This window comes from Stegostoma tigrinum, chromosome 35 (assembly GCF_030684315.1).
Source record: "Stegostoma tigrinum isolate sSteTig4 chromosome 35, sSteTig4.hap1, whole genome shotgun sequence".
NCBI lineage: Eukaryota > Metazoa > Chordata > Chondrichthyes > Orectolobiformes > Stegostomatidae > Stegostoma > Stegostoma tigrinum.
The window spans coordinates 2,746,504-2,770,424 of NC_081388.1; the positions used below are offsets into that span (position 1 = coordinate 2,746,504).

At 47.1% G+C, this 23,921-nt stretch overlaps 1 protein-coding gene across 1 annotated transcript; it reads left to right on the forward strand.

The window, feature by feature from the left end:
• Positions 1-213: 213 nt before the first annotated feature.
• LOC132206315 (zona pellucida sperm-binding protein 3-like) lies at positions 214-3,260 on the forward strand. The gene is made up of 9 exons (XM_059639907.1): positions 214-399; positions 1,667-1,782; positions 1,872-1,975; positions 2,069-2,246; positions 2,330-2,456; positions 2,537-2,625; positions 2,713-2,834; positions 2,906-3,040; positions 3,127-3,260. The coding sequence occupies exons 1-9, from the start codon at positions 214-216 to the stop codon at positions 3,258-3,260; spliced, it is 1,191 nt and encodes a 396-aa protein (XP_059495890.1).
• Positions 3,261-23,921: the final 20,661 nt, after the last annotated feature.

Here is a 23,921-nt window from a genome sequence, read left to right on the forward strand (position 1 = left end):
GGGGATTTTGTAGTGAGGGGTTTGTTCCTTCTGTTGGTGTTAGTTGGAGCTGTTTGTTGCTCTGAAACTTGGCAACAGTTTCTGAGCCAGAGGTATCCATGGAGAATAGTGAGAGCCACTCCTGTACCTGAGAGAGTCCCTCCTCATGGGGGTCCCATTGGTTCCAGTTTCAGAATGTCTGAGGGTGGGAGTGTGTCTCCACTGCAGACTGTGATGGTGCAGTGTGGAGAGCACAAGCTGCTGGTCAGGGCCCAGTTGGATTTATTTGGAACCAGGCACCCAATTAAAGCTGCTGACCTGACACTGGGGACAGTGGGTTGTCGGCCAACCAGGATCTACCCTGAGAACCACACCGTCCTCTTCGATTACGGGCTGCATGAGTGTGGCAGCAGACTGCAGGTAATGAGTCCGCTGTACTTGCCTGCCTGACTTGTTCTTCCCCCCTCCTACCTTCCCACTTCAAGCTGCACCTTCTTCACTTCCTACCTACTAACCTTATCCCACCCCCTTGATCTGTCCATCCTCCCCAGACTGACTTATCCCCTTCCTACCTCCCCACCCATACTCTGCTCTTCTCCTCTATCCATCTTTAGTCTGTCTCCCTGCTTCTCCCCACTTATTTCAGAATTGCCTCCCAATCCCCTCTTCTGATGAAGAGTCTTGGCCTTTTCAGCCAAGTCAGCTTTTGGGGCCCTAAGATCCTGCTTGGCCTGCTGTGTCCATCCAGCCCCACACTTTGTTATACCTGCTGGTAGCTTGGTCTGGGTGTTGTTCAACTTGTGTAACCCTGGCTGCGGTGACATGAATGGTCTCTAGCTGTATTAATCCACAATCTGGCCTTAGGCTGTGCTTGGCCTCTGCTTGAATTTCTGTCTGTTCTAGATGTTTTGAAATGTTCTGTTTCTTTGTGTACTTCCAGCTTGTTCTCAGTCAGATTTGTTTGGATGTGGTATTTTCAATTCAGTTCTCAACCATGCTCTACTGACAGCAAGATGCTGTATTGATTTGAGCTCCAAACTGTTGACTGATTAGAATTTGTGTAATATTTCTAAAGTAGTAACTTCTGTTTCTGTATTCCAGACAGCCATAGTCCCATAAGACATGGGAGTGGAAGTGAGGCCATTAGGCCCATCAAGTCTACTCTGCCATTTAAATCATGGCTGGTGGGCACTTCAACTCCACTTCCCTGCTCTCTCTCCCTGTAGCCCCTGATTCCTTCTGAGATCTGCCATGTCCTGGCCTCGACTGCACTCCATGGCAATGAATTCCACAAGCCCACCACTTTCTGGCTGAAGAAATGTTGTCTTGTTTCATTTTCAACTTTACCCCCTCTAATTTTCAGGCTGTGCCCACAGGTCCTAGTCTCGCCGCCTAACAGGAACACCTTCCGAGTGTTAACCCCTTCTAGGCCACTTTTCATTGACTTATTGCCCCTGAACACTCATGCTTATGCCTCAGATCTTTCTACCCCTGTCCCACAAATCTTGGTTCTTTACAAGTCTGTTTAGTCTCTCTCATAGAGAATTCGAGTTATTTGGAGTTGCTTGTAGCTTTGCTTGTCTGGGTCCTTAAAGAATGCATCCAATGGGATGAAGCCATTGTGAGCCCTGTCCTGCCCCTTCTCAGTTCAGATCAGTTCCTAATTCCTTAGCCTGGTATCTTTCAGATGACTGGAGATTTCCTGATCTACACCACCCACCTGACCCACATCCCAAACTATCCTGGGTCTGTCATTGTGCGAACCAATGGGGCTGTCATTCCCATTGTGTGTCGTTATTTCAGGTGAGAGTCTTCATTTGATTGATCAACATTTATTTTCAGCCACAGTGGTTGTCTTTGTGTTGTAAAATGGCTGCCCTGTCTCTACCCAGGAAGGGCAATGTGAGCAGTAACCCCATCAAGCCCACTTGGATCCCATTCAGCTCCACCAGGTCTAGAGAAGGGCATCTGTCGTTCTCCCTGCGTCTAATGAATGGTATGTGATGGCTGGCTGGGGAGGGATCTCCTGGTGTCACTCACTGGGGGTTGCACCCACTGTCTCTCCAACCCTTGTCCTCTTGTACTTCAGGTGACTGGCTTACAGAGCGCACTTCCACTGTCTACTCCCTGGGAGAACTCATTCACACTGAGGCGTCTGTTTCAATGGACAACCACGTGCCCCTGAAGCTGTACATTGACCGCTGTGTGGCTACACTGAGCCCAGGCAAGGACTCCAGCCCCAGATACAGCATCATTGACTACAATGGGTAAGGAGCTCTCTGCTTTCTCCAGCTGCTTCCATCTCAATGGCTTCACTCCATTCACTTCATGGCCCTTTGTTCACCTGCAGTTGCCTCGTGGACAGCCAAGCTGAGGACTCCTTTTCGACCTTTGTGTTGCTGAGAGACCAGCGGGAGCCGGACAAGCTCAGGTTTGACCTGGATGCCTTCCGCTTCTATGGAGATGAGCGTTCCTTGGTAAGAGCAAGCTGCTGACTGGCTTCTCCCCACAGGGTGGGAGTGGCTAAACACTGACATGTGCTGAATGTGTCCCTCAGATTTTCATCACCTGTCACCTGAGAGTTGCTGCAGTGGATCAGGGAGATTCCAGGAACAAAGCTTGCACTTTCCAGAAGCTGCACAAGATGTGAGTGTCCCCCACTCCATGCCCCTTAGTGATGTTGTTGGAGAGGTGATGCACCGTGTGGTTGAATGGGCTGTTTCTCCTATTTAGCTGGACCCCACTGGAAGAGTCGACCAGTGACGTTTGTGCCTGTTGCCATGTCGGGAACTGTGGTAGCACAGGGGAGATCGTGTTCCCGTCCAGAGGAAGGAGAGATGTTGGAGCTGAAGCTGGTAGGTAACGGCCCCACTCTGGGGACTATACCCTCCTTCCCTGATCCTGACCGTACTGTTGCTTCCTGCAGGGAGTGAAGCTGGATTGAAGTGGGAGGGTGAGGCCTCAGTTGGCCCCCTGCTCGTTCTGGATCCTGAGCTGACCAGCCTGGCAACTGAGCCCCTGACTGAGGTTGAGCAAAGGATGCAGGATATGTCTCCAGGCGGTGAGCTGTCTGACTGCTAGTTTCTTTGTGCTAGTTTCTTTGTCCCAGTTTCCCTCAGTAACCATTGGTTTCTCCTTGTTGTGTAGGTCTGCAGTCTGAGCTGGTTGTGATGGTGTCACTGACAGTGACGGCTGTCTCCCTGATCTCTGCTTCGTTGATGGCCTTGTTCCTGTACAGGAAACACAAGCAAACTCCTGTCACCTCATTAAATGACCAATAAAGCAGTGATTTGTTGAGTTTCCTGTCCAGGCCTAGTTTTTATTTTTCTACCTTCGTGGAATTTTCTAGTATTTCCAAGGAGGATTTCTCGTCCTCATTTGGCATTGACTCCCACAGTTAGGCCTCTCTTGTAACCGCCTGGAGATTGAGCTCTCTGTCACCTCTTCTAAGCTTCAGAATTTTTGATCTTCAACCTCCAACTTGCAAACCATGCGTTATTTGGACCTTTCAGTATTTGGAGAAAGCTTGTGTTAACTGTGACTCTGCCCAAATTTGAGAAGGGCACATGGCACTTACCCCCTGAGTACATCAATAAACAATTGTGAGACAGACATCTGTGTTTAACCCTGAAATATGCTGAACTGTCATGTTGCCACGTGGGTCTACCTTTCCTCATCCCAAGATTTCTTGAGCAGAGCCCAACCTGCTCTCTTGCTTTTTGTCAATTCAAACCTGACGTTGTCCTCAGGCAGTGCTGGTGGGTGTGAAGGCAGGGTGACTATGCCACATTTCTTCCCTGGTGTTCATCTGAAACTGTCTGCTGTGCCTCTTATGGTGAGGGAGGGTGTAGCTGACTCTGAACACGAGTGGGAATTCATTTCACTGAATTCCAAACCTTGGTAGGAAATGCTGAGGAGGTCAGTTCTCAGAACACAACGTGATGTGTAGGTGAGAATGCAGTTATCTGATGTTCTTCAGACACCAGTCAGGGCCTCGGTGGAAAAAGCCTTCTCGCTAAATGCATCTGACTCCCCTTTTCTCAGGGCTGTATGTTAAATGAAATGACAGCTCATGCTCAGCAGGAGACTGAGCAGCCTTGTCCTGTCACTGTAGCTATGACATGGAGTGCTATGTTTTGTACCTCAAATATTCATTAACAAGATTAAATCAGTGGCCACAACACCATTTCAGTGTAACATAACTGACCTTCCCACCCTCCCTTGACTTCCTCTCTTGGAATAGGAAGTTTGACACTTGGTGGGTTTTGTCCCTATGGCTTTCTCACTCTTGGCAGCATGATGTGAGGGGTTGGGAAATGATTCTTAGTGCAGGGACTGGAACAAGTTCTGCAGGCCTCAATAGTGTTCTCTATTTCAGTTGCGCAGCCTGATGTCTGACTGGAGTATACATGTTGTGGTCAGGGCATGTGGTGAGCAAGTGTTTGTCTGATGTGGCTGAGGGTAGTTGTGGAGTTAGTGATCTCAGGCTTACAAATCTGACTTTCAAGTAGTTCACAATCCGAGAAAGCTGGGTACCAAATTCCATGGGTTTGAGATGAAAGCTTTCATTCCTGTGGAAAGGTCACCAGTAGGAGGAGAGAGTCTGGGGTCAAGGTGGGTTTTCAGATTTGGTGTTGGGAACCTTGGAGAGCAATGCCTGAGTGGAGGGGAAACCTCAATTAACAATCCTTCTTCTGTAGAAGGACAGCACTGTTAGCTCCAGAGTTATCCTCCCTCATTCCTCTAAATGTAAAGGTACTTTTCTCTCCACAAACTAGCACTCCAGCTACAGTACTAAATTCCAACATCCCCAAGAAATGCACATGACCATGTTAGGTACAGAGTGCAGTTCCATGTGCCCTGTTCAGACAAGGGTTCAAGAGCAGGTACTGCATGTTAGATATGGTGTGATGCTGTTTCAAGCTGCTCCCTTGACTGCCTCCCTATTAACTTCTTCCCAAACCAGCTACAGTTACACCAGGTGAAATATTGAGGAGGATAATAACATTGTTTGTGATTTGGAGAAGTTGAATGGGTGTGTAAACAAATGGTAAAGCTAGTTCAATGTGGATCAAGATAAGCTCATCCACTCGCAGCAAAAACAGGACCATGGGTTTCTATCTGAATAGAATGGAGAACAAGGGTGGGTGTGATGAATCCTGTGTCTTTTGGCACCAGTTGCAGAAAGTCTGTATGGAGATGCAGCAGGTGGTGAGGACAGTAAATGGTATGTTGTCCCTCCGTGTTTAAGGACGGAATTAGAGCTGCCTTGCTGCAAATATACAGGGCCTGAATGGCCACCCCTGGAGTACCGTGCGTGGGTCTTGTTCTCCTTTCTTGAGGAAGGGGGTACTGGCTATGGGGGTAATGCAGCAAAAGATTTACCAGACGGATTCTGAGCTTTGCAGTGTTGAGGAGAGAAGCGAACAAACTAGTTAGAACTAGATTAACTGGTGCTGAGGTGCTAGTGTTGGAGTGGGGTTGACAAAGTCAGAGGTCACGAGGTGCCAGGTTACAGTCTGACAGGCTTTTCCAATGACACTTTGTGGTGCTGCATTCTCCAGTGTCCTTCCCCTGATAAAAGGAGCAGCGCTCCAACAGCTGAAGCTTTCAGTCCTGTTGGACTGTCACCTGGTGTCATGTATCGTGTGACTTCTCAAGTCAAAATAGATAGATTTGAAGAATAAAGGGGCAATCTCATAGAACCCTGCAATATTGTAATAGGACCAGGCACAGAAAATGCAGGAAGGATATTTCCCAATGACCATGGAGTCCAGAAACTGGAATCACCGACTTAGGGACCAGATTGCAGAAATCATGGACTGCCAGACGGTAAGAAACAGTAACAAGAGTAAGTTGTTAGGGCCCTCAATCTTGCTCCACCATTAAGTAGGACTCTGGCTGATCTGGTGTTCGTGACATCCACTTTCCAAGATCTTCCTCAACCCCTTCTTTCCCACTCCTGGCCAACAATCTATATAGTTCAACCTTGGACTATAGACAAGGACTCTGCCCACACAGCTCACTATGGCAAGGAGATCGAAGGACATCGTACCCTCTGAGGGAACAAGTTCTCTCCATCTTAGTCTTATGACTTTTACCTTTTGTGAGTTGTTGTTGTCCAGAACCTTCTGGACACTTGAATACAACACACAATGTTTCACCTGCCTTTCAACCCCGCTTCAGACTCCCTCAAACTTAAAATCGGCTCTCTCAAAGCTATGCTGCCTGTTGGCTTGCGATGAAGATTCTGAAAATGTTCTTCCAGTAATGGTCAAATGATTGCAATGCACTTCCAGCAATGTGCTGTGTTAATTAGCCCCTGACTACTTGCATTTAGACGTACACAATGCAGAACTGAGTACAGAACCACAGCAGGCTGTTTGCCAATGTTGTGACAAACATGACGCCAGATTAAACTAATTCCTTCTGCCTGCATTTGGTCTATGACAATCATTGATTCATTGTAGATTAGTGTTTGTCTAACAGCTGCTTAAATGCACCTTTTTCTACCACTGCAGCTCATTGACTCCTCCCACTCTGAGCATATAAACTTGCACATCACATCTCATTTGAAATTTACCTCACCGATATTACATGCATGACTCTCCACCCTCTCATTTCCTCAGCCGAGTTGAGACAGTTCTCCTCAAATAATCTTAGAAACAAAGCTAGCTATGCCTTTCAAGTTCCCCTCTTAAAACAGTTTTACCAGCCTCTCCTAATGCTCTCAACAGGGGTGTCACATTGTCAATTTTCCCATCTTTTGCTGACTTGCTAGAAGGTAAGGATTTTTGAAAAATGTCAACTCTCACATCCATTGTCCCTGTAGCTCAATCGTTTAGGATCCTCGGATGCAAATGAGCAGCTCCAGGGGATATTTCAGTCACTAATTTGTATAATGATACATAGTGATGTTGAAGGGGCTGAAATCCTCTCCCGCGTTCCTTAGTATTTGTGGAATGTGCAATGTACCTTCCACTAGAAACACTGATGCAAAATATCTGTAACTATTTTGCCATCTCCTGGCTCCTCATAATGAACCTTCCAGGTCTGTTATCAGTGGCGTATCTTCATTTTATGTTTTAACAATCACATGCAAAGAGAATGGTCTTTCCATTTGTTTGCTAAATTACACTTGGTAGTTAATTTTTCTTTGTTTCAACTATGCTTTTAGTTGTTCTTTGCTCAAGTTTGAATTTACCACTGTTTTTAATCCCCTGAAATGGTTTTTTTTTAATGCAAAACTTGACACCAACTTTCCTGGGTTATTCAGGTTTGGTTTTTTGACACCTTGGATGGGGGGTGGTGTTGGGAGTGGGCGTCCTTTAAAATTGGACATCGAGAAGTACGGGAGTGGACTGTCTCATGCTCGGAGCAGATACGGAAGAGGGGGTGGCCATGGGTACCCGCATGGGCCCAAGCTATACCTGTCTCTCTGCAGGTTACAGGTAACAATCCCTCTTCCGTAGCTACGCTGGTCCTAAACCCCACTTCTTCCTGTTACGTTGACTGTTTTGGTGCTGCCTCATGTTCCCATGACTAGCTCAAACAGTTCATCCACTTCAACACCTTCCACCCCAACCTTAACTTCATCTGGGCCATCTCCAATACCTCTCTGTTTCCATCTCTGGCAACCAGCGAGAAACCAATATCCATTTCAAGCCCATCGAGTCCCACAGCTACCTAGAATACGCCTCGTCCCACCCAAACTCCTGCAAAAAAAGCCATCCCTATTCCCAATTCTTTTACCTGTGGCACATCTGCTTCCAGGATGAGGCATTCCACTATATAATCTCAGATGTCCATGTTTTAAGGACCACAACTTCCCCAACCACCCCCTGCTCAGTCAAGAACACCCTTGACTATGTCTCCCACATTTCCCCCTCACACCCACCCCTCAATAAGAACTAAAACAGAATCTCCCTGGTCCTCACACACCACCCCACCAACCTCCAAATCCAACCCATCATCTTCTGACACTTTTCGGCCATCTGCAATCTGACCCTACCACCCAAGACACTTTTCTGTCACCACCCTTGTCTACTTTCCAGAGGGACCACCCTCTCTGACACCCTTGTCCACTCCACACTCCCTCCAGCCCCACCACCCTCTGCATTTCCTGCGGTTATAGGAAGTGCAACACCTGCCCCTTTCCCTCCCCACACACCCTGATCCCAGGCCCCAATAAGACTTTCCACATCAAGCAGATGTTCACTGCCCATCTGCAAATGTGCTATATTGCATCCGCTGTTCCTGATGTGGCCTCTACATCCGGGAAACCAAGTGGAGGCTTGGGGACCGCTTTGCAGAACATCTACACTTGGTTCACGCTAAACAACTGCACCTCCCCATTGTGAACCATTTCAACTCCCACTCCCATTCCTCAGATTGCATGTCCACTCAGGGCCTCCTGCAGTGCCACAATGATGCCACCTGAAGGGTGCAGGAACAGCACCTCATTCCACTTGGGAACAGTGCAGCCCAATGGTAGCAAGGTTGATTTCACAAGCTTCAAAACCTCCCCCCGCCCCACGACTGCATCCCAAAACCAGCCCAGCTCATCCCATCTCCCTAACCTATCCTTCCACCCACCAAAACTCTCTTTGCCACCTCACGCTGCACCCCCATCTCCTACCTACCAGCTTCGTCCCACTCCCATGACCTGTCTGTCCGGACTTATCCCTGCCCTCACTCCCCACCTGCACTCACCTTTACTGGCTCCATCCCCACCTCTTTTTTTGACCTGTCTGTCTCCACTCTACCTATCTTCTCCTCTATCCAACTTCCTCCCCCGTCCAATACATTTCAGAAACCCCTTCCCGTCCGCCTTCTTCTGAAGGGTCTAGGCCCAAAACATCAGACTTCCTCCTGTGATGTTGCTTGGCCTGCTGTGTTCATCCAGCTCTACACCTTGTTATCTTAGAATTTTTTCCTCTTTACTGGGATGTATTATTCCTGCGGGTCATGAATTACATCCTGAAATCTCTGCCTCTGCTTCCTTACTGTCATTCCTGATGTTGTGTCAGACAAGTTCCAATTTCCTCAATCACTCCCCATTTCACTGTAATTCCCTTAAGTTGAACGGTACAGAGAGAAAATGGGTACAGGGATGAATTGGATGATCAGCCACAATCATAGTGAATGGCAGAGCACGTTCAAAGGTCCAAAACGACTGTCCCTTCCCCTATTTGCTAAGGTTCTGTGTTTCTTTGTTGCTGAGCGTATGTTCTCTGCGATTAGGCTGTTACATAAGGGTGAACAACCTTCCTGCAGCTATCTTGATGATAATCTCCCTAATAGTTATTTTTCAATAAGATCTTCATTCATTCTCTAAATTCTAATAAGTGAAAGCCTATTGAACTCTTCATGAGAAAATACTTCCATATTTATCAGCCTGGTGAACTTTCTCTGGACAGCTTCCAATGCCAATATATCATTTTACAGATAAAGAAACCAAAACTGTTCAGTATTCTGTGTGTGGCCTCATACTCTTTCAGCAAGAGTTGCAAATTTTTATTTCTGTTCAAACAAAGAATAACATGCCCTTTGCCTTTCCAGTTACTTGACGTATGAAAGCTTTCTGTGATTCATGCAGCAAGCTTCTCCAATCCCTTGGTGTAGGAGCTTTCTGCAGTCGTTCTCCACTCAAATAATATCCAGATTGTCTATTCCTTCTCCCAAAATATAACCCCAGACTTTTGATCACTCACCAAACCTATCCCTATTGCTCGACAATACCCATGTGTTATCCTGACCCTTTACCCTCCCACTTGGTCTTGCATCATCTCCAAACTGGGCTAGAATACTTTCGCTTCCCAAAACCAAGTCAATAATGTCTAATTGAAACAATTGTGAACCCAGCACTGACCCATGTGGCACGACACAAACAGATTTCCACCCTGAAGGTTTCACCTTGAGTTAACCCCTTGTCTTCTCTCAGTTCTCCAATCCTCTGTCCATGCTGATATTGCTATCCCTAACAGTATGGACTCTTAAGGTGACTGATGTGTCGCTGGTCAAAAAACCTTCTTAAAAATCCAAATGTACAATATCTACTGATATCACTTCATACAATCTGTCTGTGTCCTCTTCTCAAGATGTGATAAATTTGAGCAGGAGCAATGCCCCCTTCATGCAGCCAGGCTGACCCAGTTTGACCATATAATGTATTCCTGAAAGTTCTCCAACTGAAGGTGACATTGTCATTGTCCCAAAGAACTGCACGGCTGCTGTCTCATTAGGTAGAGGTGATTGGTGGGGAACTTAACCTGGAGGTCACCATGCCTCAGGTAAGAGGCCGGGATGAGAACGTGGAAACTTCATGGTAACCTCGGACAGTGTGGGAATTGAATTGACTCCCTTTGGCAGAGTGTCTAATATTTTTCTCGTCAGAGAAATTATGCTAACCAATCTATAGTTAGCTGTGTTTGACTCCCTTCACTGTTGCATGAATTCAAACAGGTTACTTTGCCCTGGATGGTGTCGATCCTCAGAAGGCTGCATCGATCTCGGTAACTGGGGAGGAGTTTATCACAAGCCTGACTTGTACCTTTTTGATTGTGGGCAGGGTTTGAAGAGTCAGGAAGTGAGTAACTTGCCGCAGTGTTCCTGACCTTTGATGTCGTACCATTGCCACACACCAGAACCACAAATTTTTCTGATGTAAAACTGCTCTATCCTGAACATAAATGTCCTTGTCTGCTTTATATGTGTCTGATTCTATTCCATCGGTTTGTTTTTTCAATTTCCTGTCTTTCTTTTGTTTCTCTGTTAAATCCATTACCTCGACCGGTTTCTCTTCCCGGTCCCCGATTTCTTCAGTTGGTGGTCACCGTTCCTGCCCATTTACAGCACCTTGTTTCGCTAAATCATCACCTTCTGGTTGCCCCTGGGAATGAGCTTTTACCTTCCTGATCCCACATTCTGTCCCTTGTGCTTCCTCAAGGATATATTGTAACAGTGCAGCTGATCAAAGGGGCTTCCCATCTGCTGAGACTGACCCTGCCATCTTCCATGGGAGCAAATATTCCGTGAGGATGTTACAAACTGACAGGCTGTCAGAGTACATCACTGATCCGGGTGGAAGGAGTTCCTGGTGACCAACCACATATGTTACGGCCACGAACTCTGCTGCCTGTGCACTCATGGTCTGAGGTAATTGAAGAGCCGCACTGTATCTTTCCTGTCTGTTCCCATCCTCGACGTATGTCCCAACCCCAGCTCTCCTCTTCTCGTCCTGTACTGATGAAGAGCCATCCACAAAATTTTCACATGGGAATCTTCCTTTCCTGTACCTGCCTGCTTTCAGATCCTCTCTTACACCCTTCTTTTTGTTTTGATGGGTAATGGTCCCAAAGGTGCATTTCTATCAACATTTGACACCTGTTTCTCTCCCTGGTACACTAAGTTATCTGCTGACACAGTAATGGCTTTTACTCCATTCACAGTGATATCCCTTCCATGTAACAACATGTCCTCCTTGCGATTCTATTCTGACTGACTGAACTAAACAGTGAGGTTTTGAAATCCCTTTACCACTTCGTTTGGATGCTGGTGGAATGTGAATGAAGAATGATGAAATCCCTGTGTCAGGGCGGTCCATATATATTTCTGGCCTTGGAGAATAAACACATACTTGTATTGGTACTGGGGTCAGAGATGAGGGGAACTGCAGATGCTAGAGACTCCAAGATAACAAAGTGTGGAGCTGGATGAACGTTGCAGGCCAAGCAGCATCTCAGGAGCACAAAAGCTGACGTTTCAGGCCTAGACCCTTATCAGAGAGCTGGTATGGTTACCCCTTTTCCAGTGGCATGGACCAAAACCTGTTGCTTATGTCCAAAAGCGTGAACCAGTCCTTGACACCTGCTTCTGGGTAATCGCGATCGTGGGGGTGGTTAATGGGGTGTTGTTTCATGTTCAGTAAGCTTCCATTCGGTTTCCTCATCAGCCAAGTCGGTGAGGTATTAGCGGAAGCTCCCGGTCTAACTATCCCTTGTGTCAGACTCAGTATCACCTTCCCTCCCTCTTCCTGTGCCTGTTTCGGAATACCATACTGCTCCTGTGGATTGGGGTCTGGGCCCTGTGTACACGCACTCCCAGCCATCTTCCCACAGTCATGTTTATGTCGGGCTCATACTGCAGATTGCCGGACAATGAGCAGTGACACTTCGTGATCGTCATTCACCTCTTCTGGCTTTATCCACACTTTGTTATCTCTGTACAATCCCGTGCTGAAATTCCCCATCAGCAATGAGTGTGCTGTTTACGCTGCTCGTACCGACAGGTATTTACCAAATCATGCAGTAAACAGTATCGAAACAGTGATACTGGGAACTGCAGGATCGAAACAGTGTCCTGCTTTTACCATGGAATCGCTCCCCAAAACATGTTCTTGTTCACTGGGCTAATTAAGAAGAAATACTGAATGATCTAATGCTACATCTCCCACACTGAGCACCAACATGTCCCTCTTGTAAATGTCCCGTAAATCTATTTAAAATGGTTGAAGTTTGAATTTGCCAACGTGGGTCATTGAACTGCATGGTATTGACGGTGGTTCGGGATCACTCAGTGTCCCAAAGGAATGTAATACAGCAGCCTCCGACCCCTCTGTTCACTCTGGGTCTCCCTGTTTTGGCCCACCGCACATCACATCCATAACAGAGAGGCCTGTGACTCTCCTTGCAGTTCAGAATCCATCCCCATAGACGGTAGTGTCTCCGTGACATCACATTGAGGGTTAGGCCCACTAGGTCCGTCTACAGGTAGGCACCAACACCCTGAACCCACATTTTCACATCTCATATTCAGGCATTTTCCAACAAAATGCCCCTCCTGGCCACAATTGTAGCACCTAGACACCCCGCCGTCAGTTCTCCCAGTCCCCGAGACATTCCCTCCACCTCTCCCTCTTCCCACACTGAATAGTCTGGAGGGTGAGTCCTCCCAATAGATCCTCCCCCTTCAGTTTTCCAGATTGTTGGGATTGATAAGAAGGGTGAAGGGAGTAACAAATTAAAAAATATTACATCTGAATGCACGAAGCATAAGAAATAAGGTGGATGAGCTTGAGGCTCAGTTCGAAATTGGCAGGTGCGATGTTGTGGGGATAACTGAGACGTGGCTTCAAGTGGACAGGGCCTGGGAAATGAATATTCAAGGCGATACGTGCTCTCGAAAGGACAGACTGACGGACAGAGGGGGTGGGGTTGCCCTGTTGGTGAGGAATGATATTCAGTCCCTTGCGAGGGGGGACATAGAATCAGGAGATGTAGAGTCAGTTGGATAGAGCTGAGGAATTCTAAGGGTAGAAAGACCCTAATGGGAGTTATCCACAGGCCCCCAAACAGTAGCCTGGATGTAGGGTGTAAGTTGAATCAGGAGTTGTAATTAGCCTGTCTCAAAGGTATCACTACAGTTGTAATGGGAGATTTCAACATGCAGGTAGACTGGGAAAATCAGGAAGGTACTGGACCCCAAGGAAGGGAGTTTGTGGAGTGCCTCAGAAATGGATTCTTGGAACAGCTACCAGGGAGGAGGCAATTCTGGATCTGGTGTTGTGCAATGAACCGGATTTGATCAGGGACCTGAAAGTAAAGGAGCCATTAGGAGGTAGTGAGCATAATATGATAAGTTTTAATCTGCAGTTTGAGAGGGAGAAGGGAGAATCAGAAGTGTCAGTATTGCAGTTGAATCAAGGGAACTATGGAGCTATGAGGGAGGAGCTGGCCAAAGTTCAATGGCTCACTACCCTAGCAGGGATGGCAGTGGATCAACAATGGCAGGTATTTCTGGATATAATGCAGAAGGTGCAGGATCAGTTCATTCCAAAGAGGAAGAAAGGTCCTAAGGGGAGGCAGGGCCGGCCGTGGCTGACGAGGGAAGTTAAGGACTGTATAAGGATAGAAAAGAAGTATAACATAGCAAAGCTGAACGGGAAGCCGGAGGACTGGGAAAGTTTTAAAGAGCAACAGAGGATAACTAAAAAGGCAATGCACAGAGAAAAAAATGAGGTACGAAGGCACACTGGCCAAAAAAGTACAAACGAGGATAATAAAAGCTTTTTTAGGGATGTGAAAAGCAAAAAAACTGGTTAGGACTAAAATTGGGCCCTTGAAGACAGAAACGGGTGAATTTATGATGGGGAACAAGGAAATGGCAGAAGAGTTGAATAGGTACTTTGGATCTGTCTTCACCAGGGAAGACACAAGCAATCTCCCAGATGTTATAGTGGCTGAAGGACCAAGGGTAATGGATGAACTGAAGGGAATTTATATTAAGCAGGAAATGGTGTTGGATAGATTGTTAGGTCTGAAGCTGATAAGTCCCCGGGACCTGATGGTCTGCATCCGAGGGTACTTAAGGATGTGGCTCTACAAATCGTGGACGCATTGGTCATTATTTTCCAATGTTCTATAGATTCAGGATCAGTTCCTACGGATTGGAGGGTGGCTAATGTTGTCCCACTTTTCAAGAAAGGAGGGAGAGAAAAAACAGGGAATTATAGACCGGTTAGCCTGACGTCAGTGGTGGGAAAGATGCTGGAGTCAATTATAAAAGATGAAATTACAAATCATTTGGATAGCAGTTACAGGATAGGTCAGAGTCAGCATCGATTTACAAAGGGGAAATCGTGCTGGACTAATGTTCTGGAATTTTTTGAGGATGTAACTATGAAGATGGACAAGGGAGAGCCAGTGGATGTCGTATACTTGGGCTTTCAGAAAGGCTTTGATAAAGTCCCACGTAGGAGATTAGTGAGCAAAATTAGGGCACATGGTATTGGCAGAATAATACTGGCTTGGATTGAAAATTGGCTGGCTGACAGGAAGCAAAGAGTAATGATGAACGGGTCCCTTTTGGAATGGCAGGCAGTGACCAGTGGCGTTCCACGAGCTTCGGTGCTGTGACCACAGCTGTTTACAATATACATTAATGATATAGGTGAAGGTATTAACAGTAATATTAGCAAATTTGCTGATGACACAAAGCTGGGTGGCAGGGTGAAATGTGAGGAAGATGTCATGAGAATACAGGGTGACTTGGACAGGCTCGGTGAGTGGACGGATGCATGGCAGATGCAGTTTAATGTAGATAAATGTGTGGTTATCCACTTTGGTGGCAAGAACAGGAAGGCAGATTACTATCTAAATGGAGTCGTTAGGTCAAGGGGAAGCACAACGAGATCTAGGTGTTCTTGTACATCAGTCAATGAAAGCAAGCATGCAGGTACAGCAGGCAGTGAAGAAAGCTAATGGCATGCTGGCCTTCGTAACAAGAGGAATTGAGTGTAGGAGCAAAGAGGTCCTTCTGCAGCTGTACAGGGCTCTGGTGAGACCTCGAGTATTGTGTGCAGTTTTGGTCTCCAAATTTGAGGAAGGACATTCTGGCTATTGAGGGAGTGCAGCGTAGGTTCACGAGGTCAATTCCCGGAATGGCGGGACTATCATATGATGAAAGATTGGAGCAACTTGGCTTGTATACACTTGAGTTTAGAAGGATGTGAGGGGATCTGATTGAGACGTACAAGATTATTAAGGGATTGGACACTCTGGAGGCAGGAAGCATGTTTCCGTTGATGGGGGAGTCCAGAACCAGAGGACACTGTTTAAAAATAAGGGGTAGGCCAATTAGAACAGAGTTCATGAAAAACCTCTTCACCCAGAGAGTGGTGGATATATGGAATGCTCTGCCCCAGAAGGCAGTGGAGGCCAAGTCTCTGGATAGTTTCAAGAAAGAGATAGATCGAGCTCTTAAAGATAGCGGAACCAAGGATTATGGGGATAAGGCAGGAACAGGATACTGATTGTGGATGATCAGCCATGATCATAATGAATGGTGGTGCTGGCTCGAAGGGCCGAAAGGCCTACTCCTGCACCTATTGTCTATTGTCTATTGTTGCCTGATCTTTAACAGGTGTCATCCTGTACCCCAGAGGCCTTGAAAAGTTCTGTCCTTTCTTTTTCCCATGCTCGAACAATCTTCCTCATGACCCAGGCCTCTGTGTGCAGTTCCTCAGTCGGATCAAACTGCACCAATGCCTTCCTGGTCTCCTCAGTGCCATGTAACACCAACATTCACTCCCTCAGATTTCCACCCACTGCCTCGAGATTGTTCCTATCCAAGGCTGTACCATATACCCGCTGAAACACTGCCCAAAGGCGTGCAGTAAATGCAGTGGGCTGTACGCGTTTCCTTTGCTAACTGTTTGTCAGCGTCTCCACTGGGTCCCCTCTGTTAGTGCCTGTGATATTTAACTCCTGGTCTTTTAAAGCCTGAGTTGTGCCTCGACTAACTTTCTGCTCTTATGGTAAGACAGAGTGTAGATGTGGGTGCCGGCATATTATTCATGATATCCTTTCCTCAGTGTTATCCTGACCGTTCGGAACAAATCCCTGAGACTGCCCGAGGCGCTCACTTCCAAATATCGTTCACAATGTCCCTCAACTGCTGCACCCCCAATGGGGTATAATAAACAGCCCTCCTACCTCTGCCACCTGACCATCGTCCTCCAATCCCCTTCTAGTGGTTTCTGGGCTGGTCGGGGGGGCGGTGGGGTGGCCCATTACGACGGGAACCAATGGAATCTCTCAAACTGGGTCATAAGCTGGCAGTGGATCCTCTGGAGGAGGTTCCCCTTCATCATGACCATGTCCAGCAGCTCCGTCTGTTAAATCATCCCAACCCACATCCCCTTCACTGCCTCCCCCACTTCTCACAGACACAAAGACACACATTATGTTTCTGTGTGCAGCGAGCTGACCCTGCAGCCTTTCTCTCTGTCTCTGACACTTCGTGTGATCTGCAGCACTTCTCATTTCCTGAACATCTCTCTGGACCAAGTTCATTGCAGCTTTTAAATCATTATGTTTTCTTTCCATTTTTCCATTTCAGCTTTAACTGTTTGAGCCTTTTCCCTCTCACTTAATCTTCTTGTGAGCAGTTTCTCACACTGCACCTGGTCGTGGTTCGTCCGTACCAAGTCCCATGTTCTTCTGTCCCTGCAGCTTGGTTACTCTGTCACTGAGGCAGTCCCCCTCCTCACAATCTTTCCCTCTCTCCCTTCTCTGCCTTAACTTCTTGTCAGCATTCCAATCATTCATCGTTGTGTTAACATCAGCAATCTAGTCTTAGTGACTGGTACCCCCCGTCTCCACATTTCTGCAGATTATGGCCAGCATCTCCCAGGCAGCAATGTCAGCAGCTTGTCCCCTTGACCCTTCCCTTTCTCTCCTGCCCTTGGCTGACAGTTTTAAGAAGAGGATTCCCACCTTCTCAAGGAAAGCTGGGAGATGGCTATTGAAATGTTGGCCTTTCCAGGACTCCACATAACCACACCGTAGCCAATAAAACTAAACAGGCAAGTAACAGAACAACAGTGCAGCTTTGAGGGGAGTGAATGGAGTGACGAGGAGCACATTCCATCCAAAATTGAAACCAAAAGGAAACTACATTTGAAGGATTCACAACATCTAAAGAGTGTGCCAAATCACTTGATTTTATCCCAATTAAATCCACAGAGAAAGCTCAGATTTAGCTGCAGAGTCATGCTCGTTCTACACTCTCCACGGAAGATAGTCTTAGGGCATGTACAGTGAGTTATTAGATACAGAGTAATGTTCCCTTGTGCTGTGTCAAACCCTCCCTGAACAGCGTGGGATTAAATAAAATGTAAAGTGCCTTCCACAGTATCTTCACCAAACACTCCCAGGACAAGTACAACTCTGCTTCTTTAAATTAACAGTACAGCTCCCGCTTCACTGTCCCTGTCAAATATTCCCAGGACAGGTACAATCCTCGATAATAATATGTGAGGCTGGATGAACACAGCAGGCCCAGCAGCATCTCAGGAGCACAAAAGCTGACGTTTCGGGCCTAGACTCTTCATCAGATTCAGTTGTCCAGTCGAAGCCTCTTCCAGAGACGATCTCTCTGTATGGCTCACTGTCAGACTCACCAATCACCCTCCTGAATCAATGATCCATGTTTGATGATTGTCCTCAGGAGCACATTCACTGTGAGAACATGTGGAGCTGAATGGAGTCAGGTGACAGCATAGCAACTCACGGCCATTCCTAATGGTCCAAATGGAACAGGCCCTCCTGGTAAGAAGTCCATGAGCAGTTATTGGTGAAAATTGTAGAGACTGGGTCTGGTTCATTGGCTTAACATTTCTGCTTCTGGTCTGATTGGTGTCAGGTGAGTGCAGGTTGTGTGTATAAAAGGAGCTGGGTGGGGGCTGGAAGGGATGCTTGTGTTGTTTGTGATCATGGGGGATTTTGTAGTGAGGGGTTTGTTTCCTGTGCGAGTGTTAGTTGGAGCTGTTTGTCACTTTGAAACTTGGCAGGAGTTTCTGAGCCAGAGGTATCCATGGAGAATAGTGAGAGCCACCCCTGTACCTGAGAGAGTCCCTCCTCATGGGGGTCCCATTGGTTCCAGTTTCAGAATGTCTGAGGGCGGGTGTGTGTTTCCACTGCAGACTGTGATGGTGCAGTGTGGAGAGCACAAACTGCTGGCCAGGGCCCAGTTGGATTTATTTGGAACCAGGCACCTGATTAAAGCTGCTGACCCGACCCTCGGGGCAGCAGGTTGTCGGTCAACCTGGATCTACCCTGAGAACTACACTGTTCTCTTTGACTGTGGGCTGTATGAGTGTGGCAGCAAGCTGCAAATAGAGTCCTCCATAACTGCTGGAAGCTTGGGCTGTGCACTGTTTCTATCTAATGCTGTCTGAGATATCATTGATATTAGGAATGCTCTCTGGCTTTACCTACCCACGAGCTAGTCCTAGATTATGATTGAGGCTTTAGTTTTACGGCTGTCTACACCAAATGTTTTAGAGCCTTCTCTGATTCCTGTTATGTCTGCTTTGAGCTCATTCCCCTTGCTCAGATGTTTTTGAATGTGGCGTTCTCTTTCATTCTGGTCCTCAACCGTCCTTTCCAGCACCTGATAGTGGATCAACTTGTTGATTATTGGTTTGCTTCATAGTGTGGACTGTCCCTGTTTTGGGTATTCCTGCCCTACTTGTGAGATGGAAACTGTTTGCGTTCACTATTCTAAACTACCACTGTTCACTTTCACTGCTGCATTTCTTCCTGTCACTGGGAACCCGATGCCCGTGTCTCCATGATCTCTTTCATTCTTATCCTCATTCCTCTCTTGAATGGACACTTTCCTATCTCTCAACTTGAGCTCTCTAACCATTTGGTGTTTGACCCATTGTGTTTAGTGTTTCCAACTCCATTCCAATGAGTTGGAGTTCCTTGTTACATTCATCCTCTGTGAGTGACCCTTGACCTGTGACCTCAGTTATCCCAGCATTGCAGGGAGGGAACAATATCTTGGCTATGACACTGTCAGTGTCACAAAATAATGTGTCCAATGTGATGACGTTATTGTCAGCCCTTTGTTGACCCTTCTAATTTCAGATCAATTCCTCATTTGTTTGATATGGTGTCTTTCCGATAACTGGAGATTTCCTAATCTACACCACCCACCTCATGCACATCCCAAGATATCCTGGGTCTGTCATTGAGAACCAATGGAGCTGTTATTCCCATTGCGTGTTGTTATTTCAAGTGAGTCTTCATTTGATTTTGTCAAAATTATTCCCTGACCACAGCTGTTATGACATTGTCCTGAAATGATTGCCCTGTCTCTCCCCAGGAAGGGCAATGTGAGTAGTAACCCCATCAAGCCGATCTGGATCCCATTCAGCTCCACCAGGCCTGCAGAAGGTCATCTGTCATTCTCCCTGCGTCTAATGAATGGTATGTGATGGCTGGCTGGGGAGGGATATCTTGGTGTCACTCACTGGGGGTTGCACCCCCTGTCTCCAACCCTTGTCCTCTTGTGCTTCAGGTGACTGGGTTTGAGTTAACTTGCATTGTCTACTCACTGGGAGACCTCATTCACATTGAGGCATCTGTTTCAATGGACAACCACGTGCCCCTGAAGCTGTGCATTGACCGCTGTGTAGCTACACTGAACCCAGACAAGGACTCCAGCCCCAGATACAGCATCATTGACTACCATGGGTAAGGAGATCTCTGCTTTCTCCAGCTGCTCCCATCTCAATGGATTCACTTCATGGCCCTTTGTTCACTTGGGGTTGCCTCGTGGACAGCAAAGCTGAGGACTCCTTTTCAACCTTTGTAATGCCGAGAGACCAGCGGGAGCCGGATAAGCTCAGGTTTGACCTGGATGCCTTCCGCTTCTATGGAGCTGAGTGTTCCTTGGTAACAGGAAGCTGCTGATTGGCTTCTCCCCACATGGTGGGAGTGACTAAAGACTGACTTGTGATGAATGTGTCCCTCAGATTTTCATCACCTGTCACCTGCTGCAGTGGATCAAGCAGATTCCAGGAACAAATCTTGTACTTTCCAGAAGCTTCACAAGATCTGCGTGTTTTTCCAACCCCACTCCCTGTCCCTTGGTAATGTTGTTGGGGAACAGGTGATGCACCATGTTGTTAATGGGCTGTTTCTCCTGTTTAGCTGGACCCCTCGGGAGGAATCAACCAGTGACACAATGTGCCTGTTGCCATGTGGGGAACTGTGGTCACACAGGGGAGATCATCTTTCCCTCCAGAGGAAGGAGGGACCTGGGACCTGAAGCTGGTAGGTCACTGACCCTATCTGCTGGGGCTGTATTTTTTTTCTGGACCCTGACCAGAATGCTTGATCCTACAGAGTGAAGTGGGAGGGTGAGGCCTCACTTGGCCCCCTGCTCATTCTGATCCTGAGCTGACCAGCCTGGCAACAGAGCCCCTGACTGAGGGTGAGCAAAGGATGCAGGATATGTCTCCAGGCGGTGAGTTGCCTGACTGCTAGTTTCTCTCTTTGTCCCAGTTTCTCTCAGTAACCATTGGTTTCTCCTCGTTGTGTAGGTGTGCAGTCTGTACTGGTCCTGATGGTGTCCCTGACAGTGACGGCTGTCTCCCTGATCTCTGCTTCCTTGATGGCCTTGTTCCTGTACAGGAAACACAAGCAAACTCCAGTCAACTAACAAAATGACCAGTCAAGCATTAATGCTTTGAATCGTCTGTTCAGACCTGGTTTTTGTTTTTGTCTTTCAGTCTTCATGGAATTTATTAGTGTCTATCATTATGGATGATTTTCGATTTCTGATTTTGGCGTTGTGTTGACTCCCACAGTTAAGTCTAATATGTCCCCTGGTGATCATGCTTTCTTTCACCTTTGTGTGAAGCTTCAAGTTTTATATCCAACTGCAAACAAATTTGTAAACCACCTGTTATTTGCACCAGTTCAGTATTTTGGGAAAGCTTGTGTTAACCATTGTGACTGGTGTGCCCAAATATGAGAAGGGCACATGGCACTAGCCCCCATAATTACATTAATAAACACTTCCATAAGGAATGCCAATCTGTCAATGTTAACTCCTGAAATTCTTGGTGAACAGTGAGTTTGCCATGAGGCTTCCTAATCCCAAGACTTGTTGAGCAGGGCCTGACCGGCTCCCTTGCTGCTTCTCCATTCCACTGTGATGTGGAATATGGGGTATGGTTGAGAGGTCCCTGCCACATCTGTGTTGTGCTTGTCTGGAACTGTCTGCAATGCATCTTGTGGTAACGAAGGGTGTAGTTGACTTGGCCAACATGAGTTGGAATTCCATGACATGAATGATCCTAACTTTATTAGGAAATGCTGAGAGTCAGTTAGTTCTCATGAATGCCATCGTGTAATGTGTAATTGAGCATACAGATATCTGATGCTCTTCAAACCAACAGGTGCATCAGTGGAAAATGCCTTCTGGCCAAATGCATATTCCTCCCATTTTGAGGGCTGTGTATGGTCACTGGAGTGAAAGCTTGTCCTCACTGCGTGACTGAATGGTTTTTGCCATGTGTCCATGTGTCCATGACATTGGGTGCTAGCTTTAGCACCTCAAATGGTCCTTAATTATCCAGTTAATCAAGGGCCAAAAAGCCATGCTGCTCAATATAACTGTGTTGACTGAGCCACCTTTTTAGTGCCAATATACTCCCTTTGGAAAAGGGAGTTGACATTTGGTGGGTTTTGTCCATATCAGATTCCCCTTTTGTTTTTTGCACAACTTGTTGGGTTGGATAATGCTTTGTCTTCAATCCCTTTAGTTAAATGTCTGCAATCATCTCAATAGTGTTATCAGTGCAGGACATCAGCTGTACAGCCTGATGCCTGAGACAGGGGCCGAGCTGAGTGTGGTCAGGGCATGTGGGAGGGAAGTGTTTGTCCCATGTTGCTGACGGTGGTTGTGCAGTTCGTGGTTCAGGGAGACAAATCTGACAAAGCAGTTCAAATTCCAGGGAAAGAGGCTCCCAATTCCATTGTCTTGATGAAACATTTCACTGCTGTGGAAAGGTAGTTAGGAGGGAAGGATCACGAGTTGAATTGGAGGCTCAGGTTTGATGGTGTTGGGGACATTGGAGAACAATATCTGAGATGAGAGAAAATGTAATGAATGCGGAAGCCAGGAAGGGAAGGTGTGCGGCCAGCTGTTTAGTGCCCACAAGATGAAGGGAGAGTGGGTGCAAGGCTTGGGCGAAATAAGCTGGGAGCAGGCCTGGGATGGAGCGGGTGATGGAAGTTCATGGGATATCAGGGATCTTTTTAATTAGAACCACACTAAAAATGATGTAAGCACGAAGACAGCGCTGTTAGCTCCAGAGTTATCCTCCCTCTAATTCTTCAAACTGATTGTAAAGCTACATTGTTAACTTCCCAGCAGTTTTCAGCAGCAGCGTGAGCCAGAGCACTGATGGGAAGGTAAGTTTCCTTTTTTGCATGTTTTTCCCCCACTCTGGAGTATGAAAACTTACCTTGTGCAGCAGCAGCCCTCTTGTTTTCAGCGGTGGGTGTGTGGAGAAACTGCGAGCCAGGAACAAACCGAAATATTCGGGCTTATTATCTTGGATTCTCCAGCATCTGCAGTTCCCATTATCTGTGATTATATTCGGGCATTGGCTAAGCCCAAAACACCACAACACCAAAACACCACCTCGAACCAAAAGTGTCTGTGTGGAGGGTGGGTAAGGTTAGGCTTTTTTAAAATTCTTCTGGAAATCTAGAGTAGAGGGAATGGAAGCTGGGGAAATTGCATACTCCTCTTGCAGGACGTGGGAGGTAAGGGTGTCTGCTCGTGTCCGCTCTGACCTCACCTGCGAGAGGTGCACTCAACTCCAGCTCCTCATAACCAGTGTTAGTGTTCTGGAGCCGGATGAACTCTGGATGATTTGGGAGTCTGAGGGGGTGATACAGAGGAGTTATAAGGAGGTGGTCACACCCATGGTACAGGGAAAAGGTAGCTGGGTGACTGTCAGGAAGGGGAAGGGGGATAGGCAGACAGTGCAGGCATCCCCTGTGGCTGTTCACTTCAATAATAAGTAAACAGTTTTGGATACTGTTTGGGGGTGGGGGCTATCCCCTAACAGGGGAAGGCTGTAGCGGACTGGTCTCTGGCACTGAGGCTGGCCTGTGGCACGGAAGGGAAGGGGGAAAATAGGAGAGCAGTTGTAGTGGGGGATGAGACCGTAAGAGGCACAGACAGATGTTCCATGGATGGGAATGAGATGAGTGGATGGTATGTTGCCTGCCAGGGCCAATGATGAAGGCACAATCTGAGACAAGATCCTGAAGGGGGAAGGTGAGCAACCAGCAGTCATGGTACACATCGGTACCAATGACGTAGGTAGAAAAACGACTGATTGTGAAAAACGAGGACAGGGAGTTAGGTTGGAAGCTGAAGTCCAGGACAAACAGGGTAGTTATCTCTGGATTACTACCAGTGCCAAGTGATAATCTTGTAAGAAAGAGGGAGAGAGTGCAGCTAAACACGTGACTACAGGGCTGGTGTAGGACGGAGGACTTCCATTATGTGGATAATTAGAGCATATTCTGGGGAAGGTGTGACCTGTACAGTCAGGAGGGGTTGCA

Excerpts from the sequence above, each read along its gene's own strand:
- LOC132206315 (XM_059639907.1), top strand. The coding sequence starts at position 214 with ATGGTGCAGTGTGGAGAGCACAAGCTGCTGGTCAGGGCCCAGTTGGAT. Across the intron at positions 400-1,666 it reads AGTGTGGCAGCAGACTGCAG|ATGACTGGAGATTTCCTGAT; the intron begins GTAATGAGTCCG and ends GGTATCTTTCAG. Across the intron at positions 2,835-2,905 it reads AGATGTTGGAGCTGAAGCTG|GGAGTGAAGCTGGATTGAAG; the intron begins GTAGGTAACGGC and ends TGCTTCCTGCAG.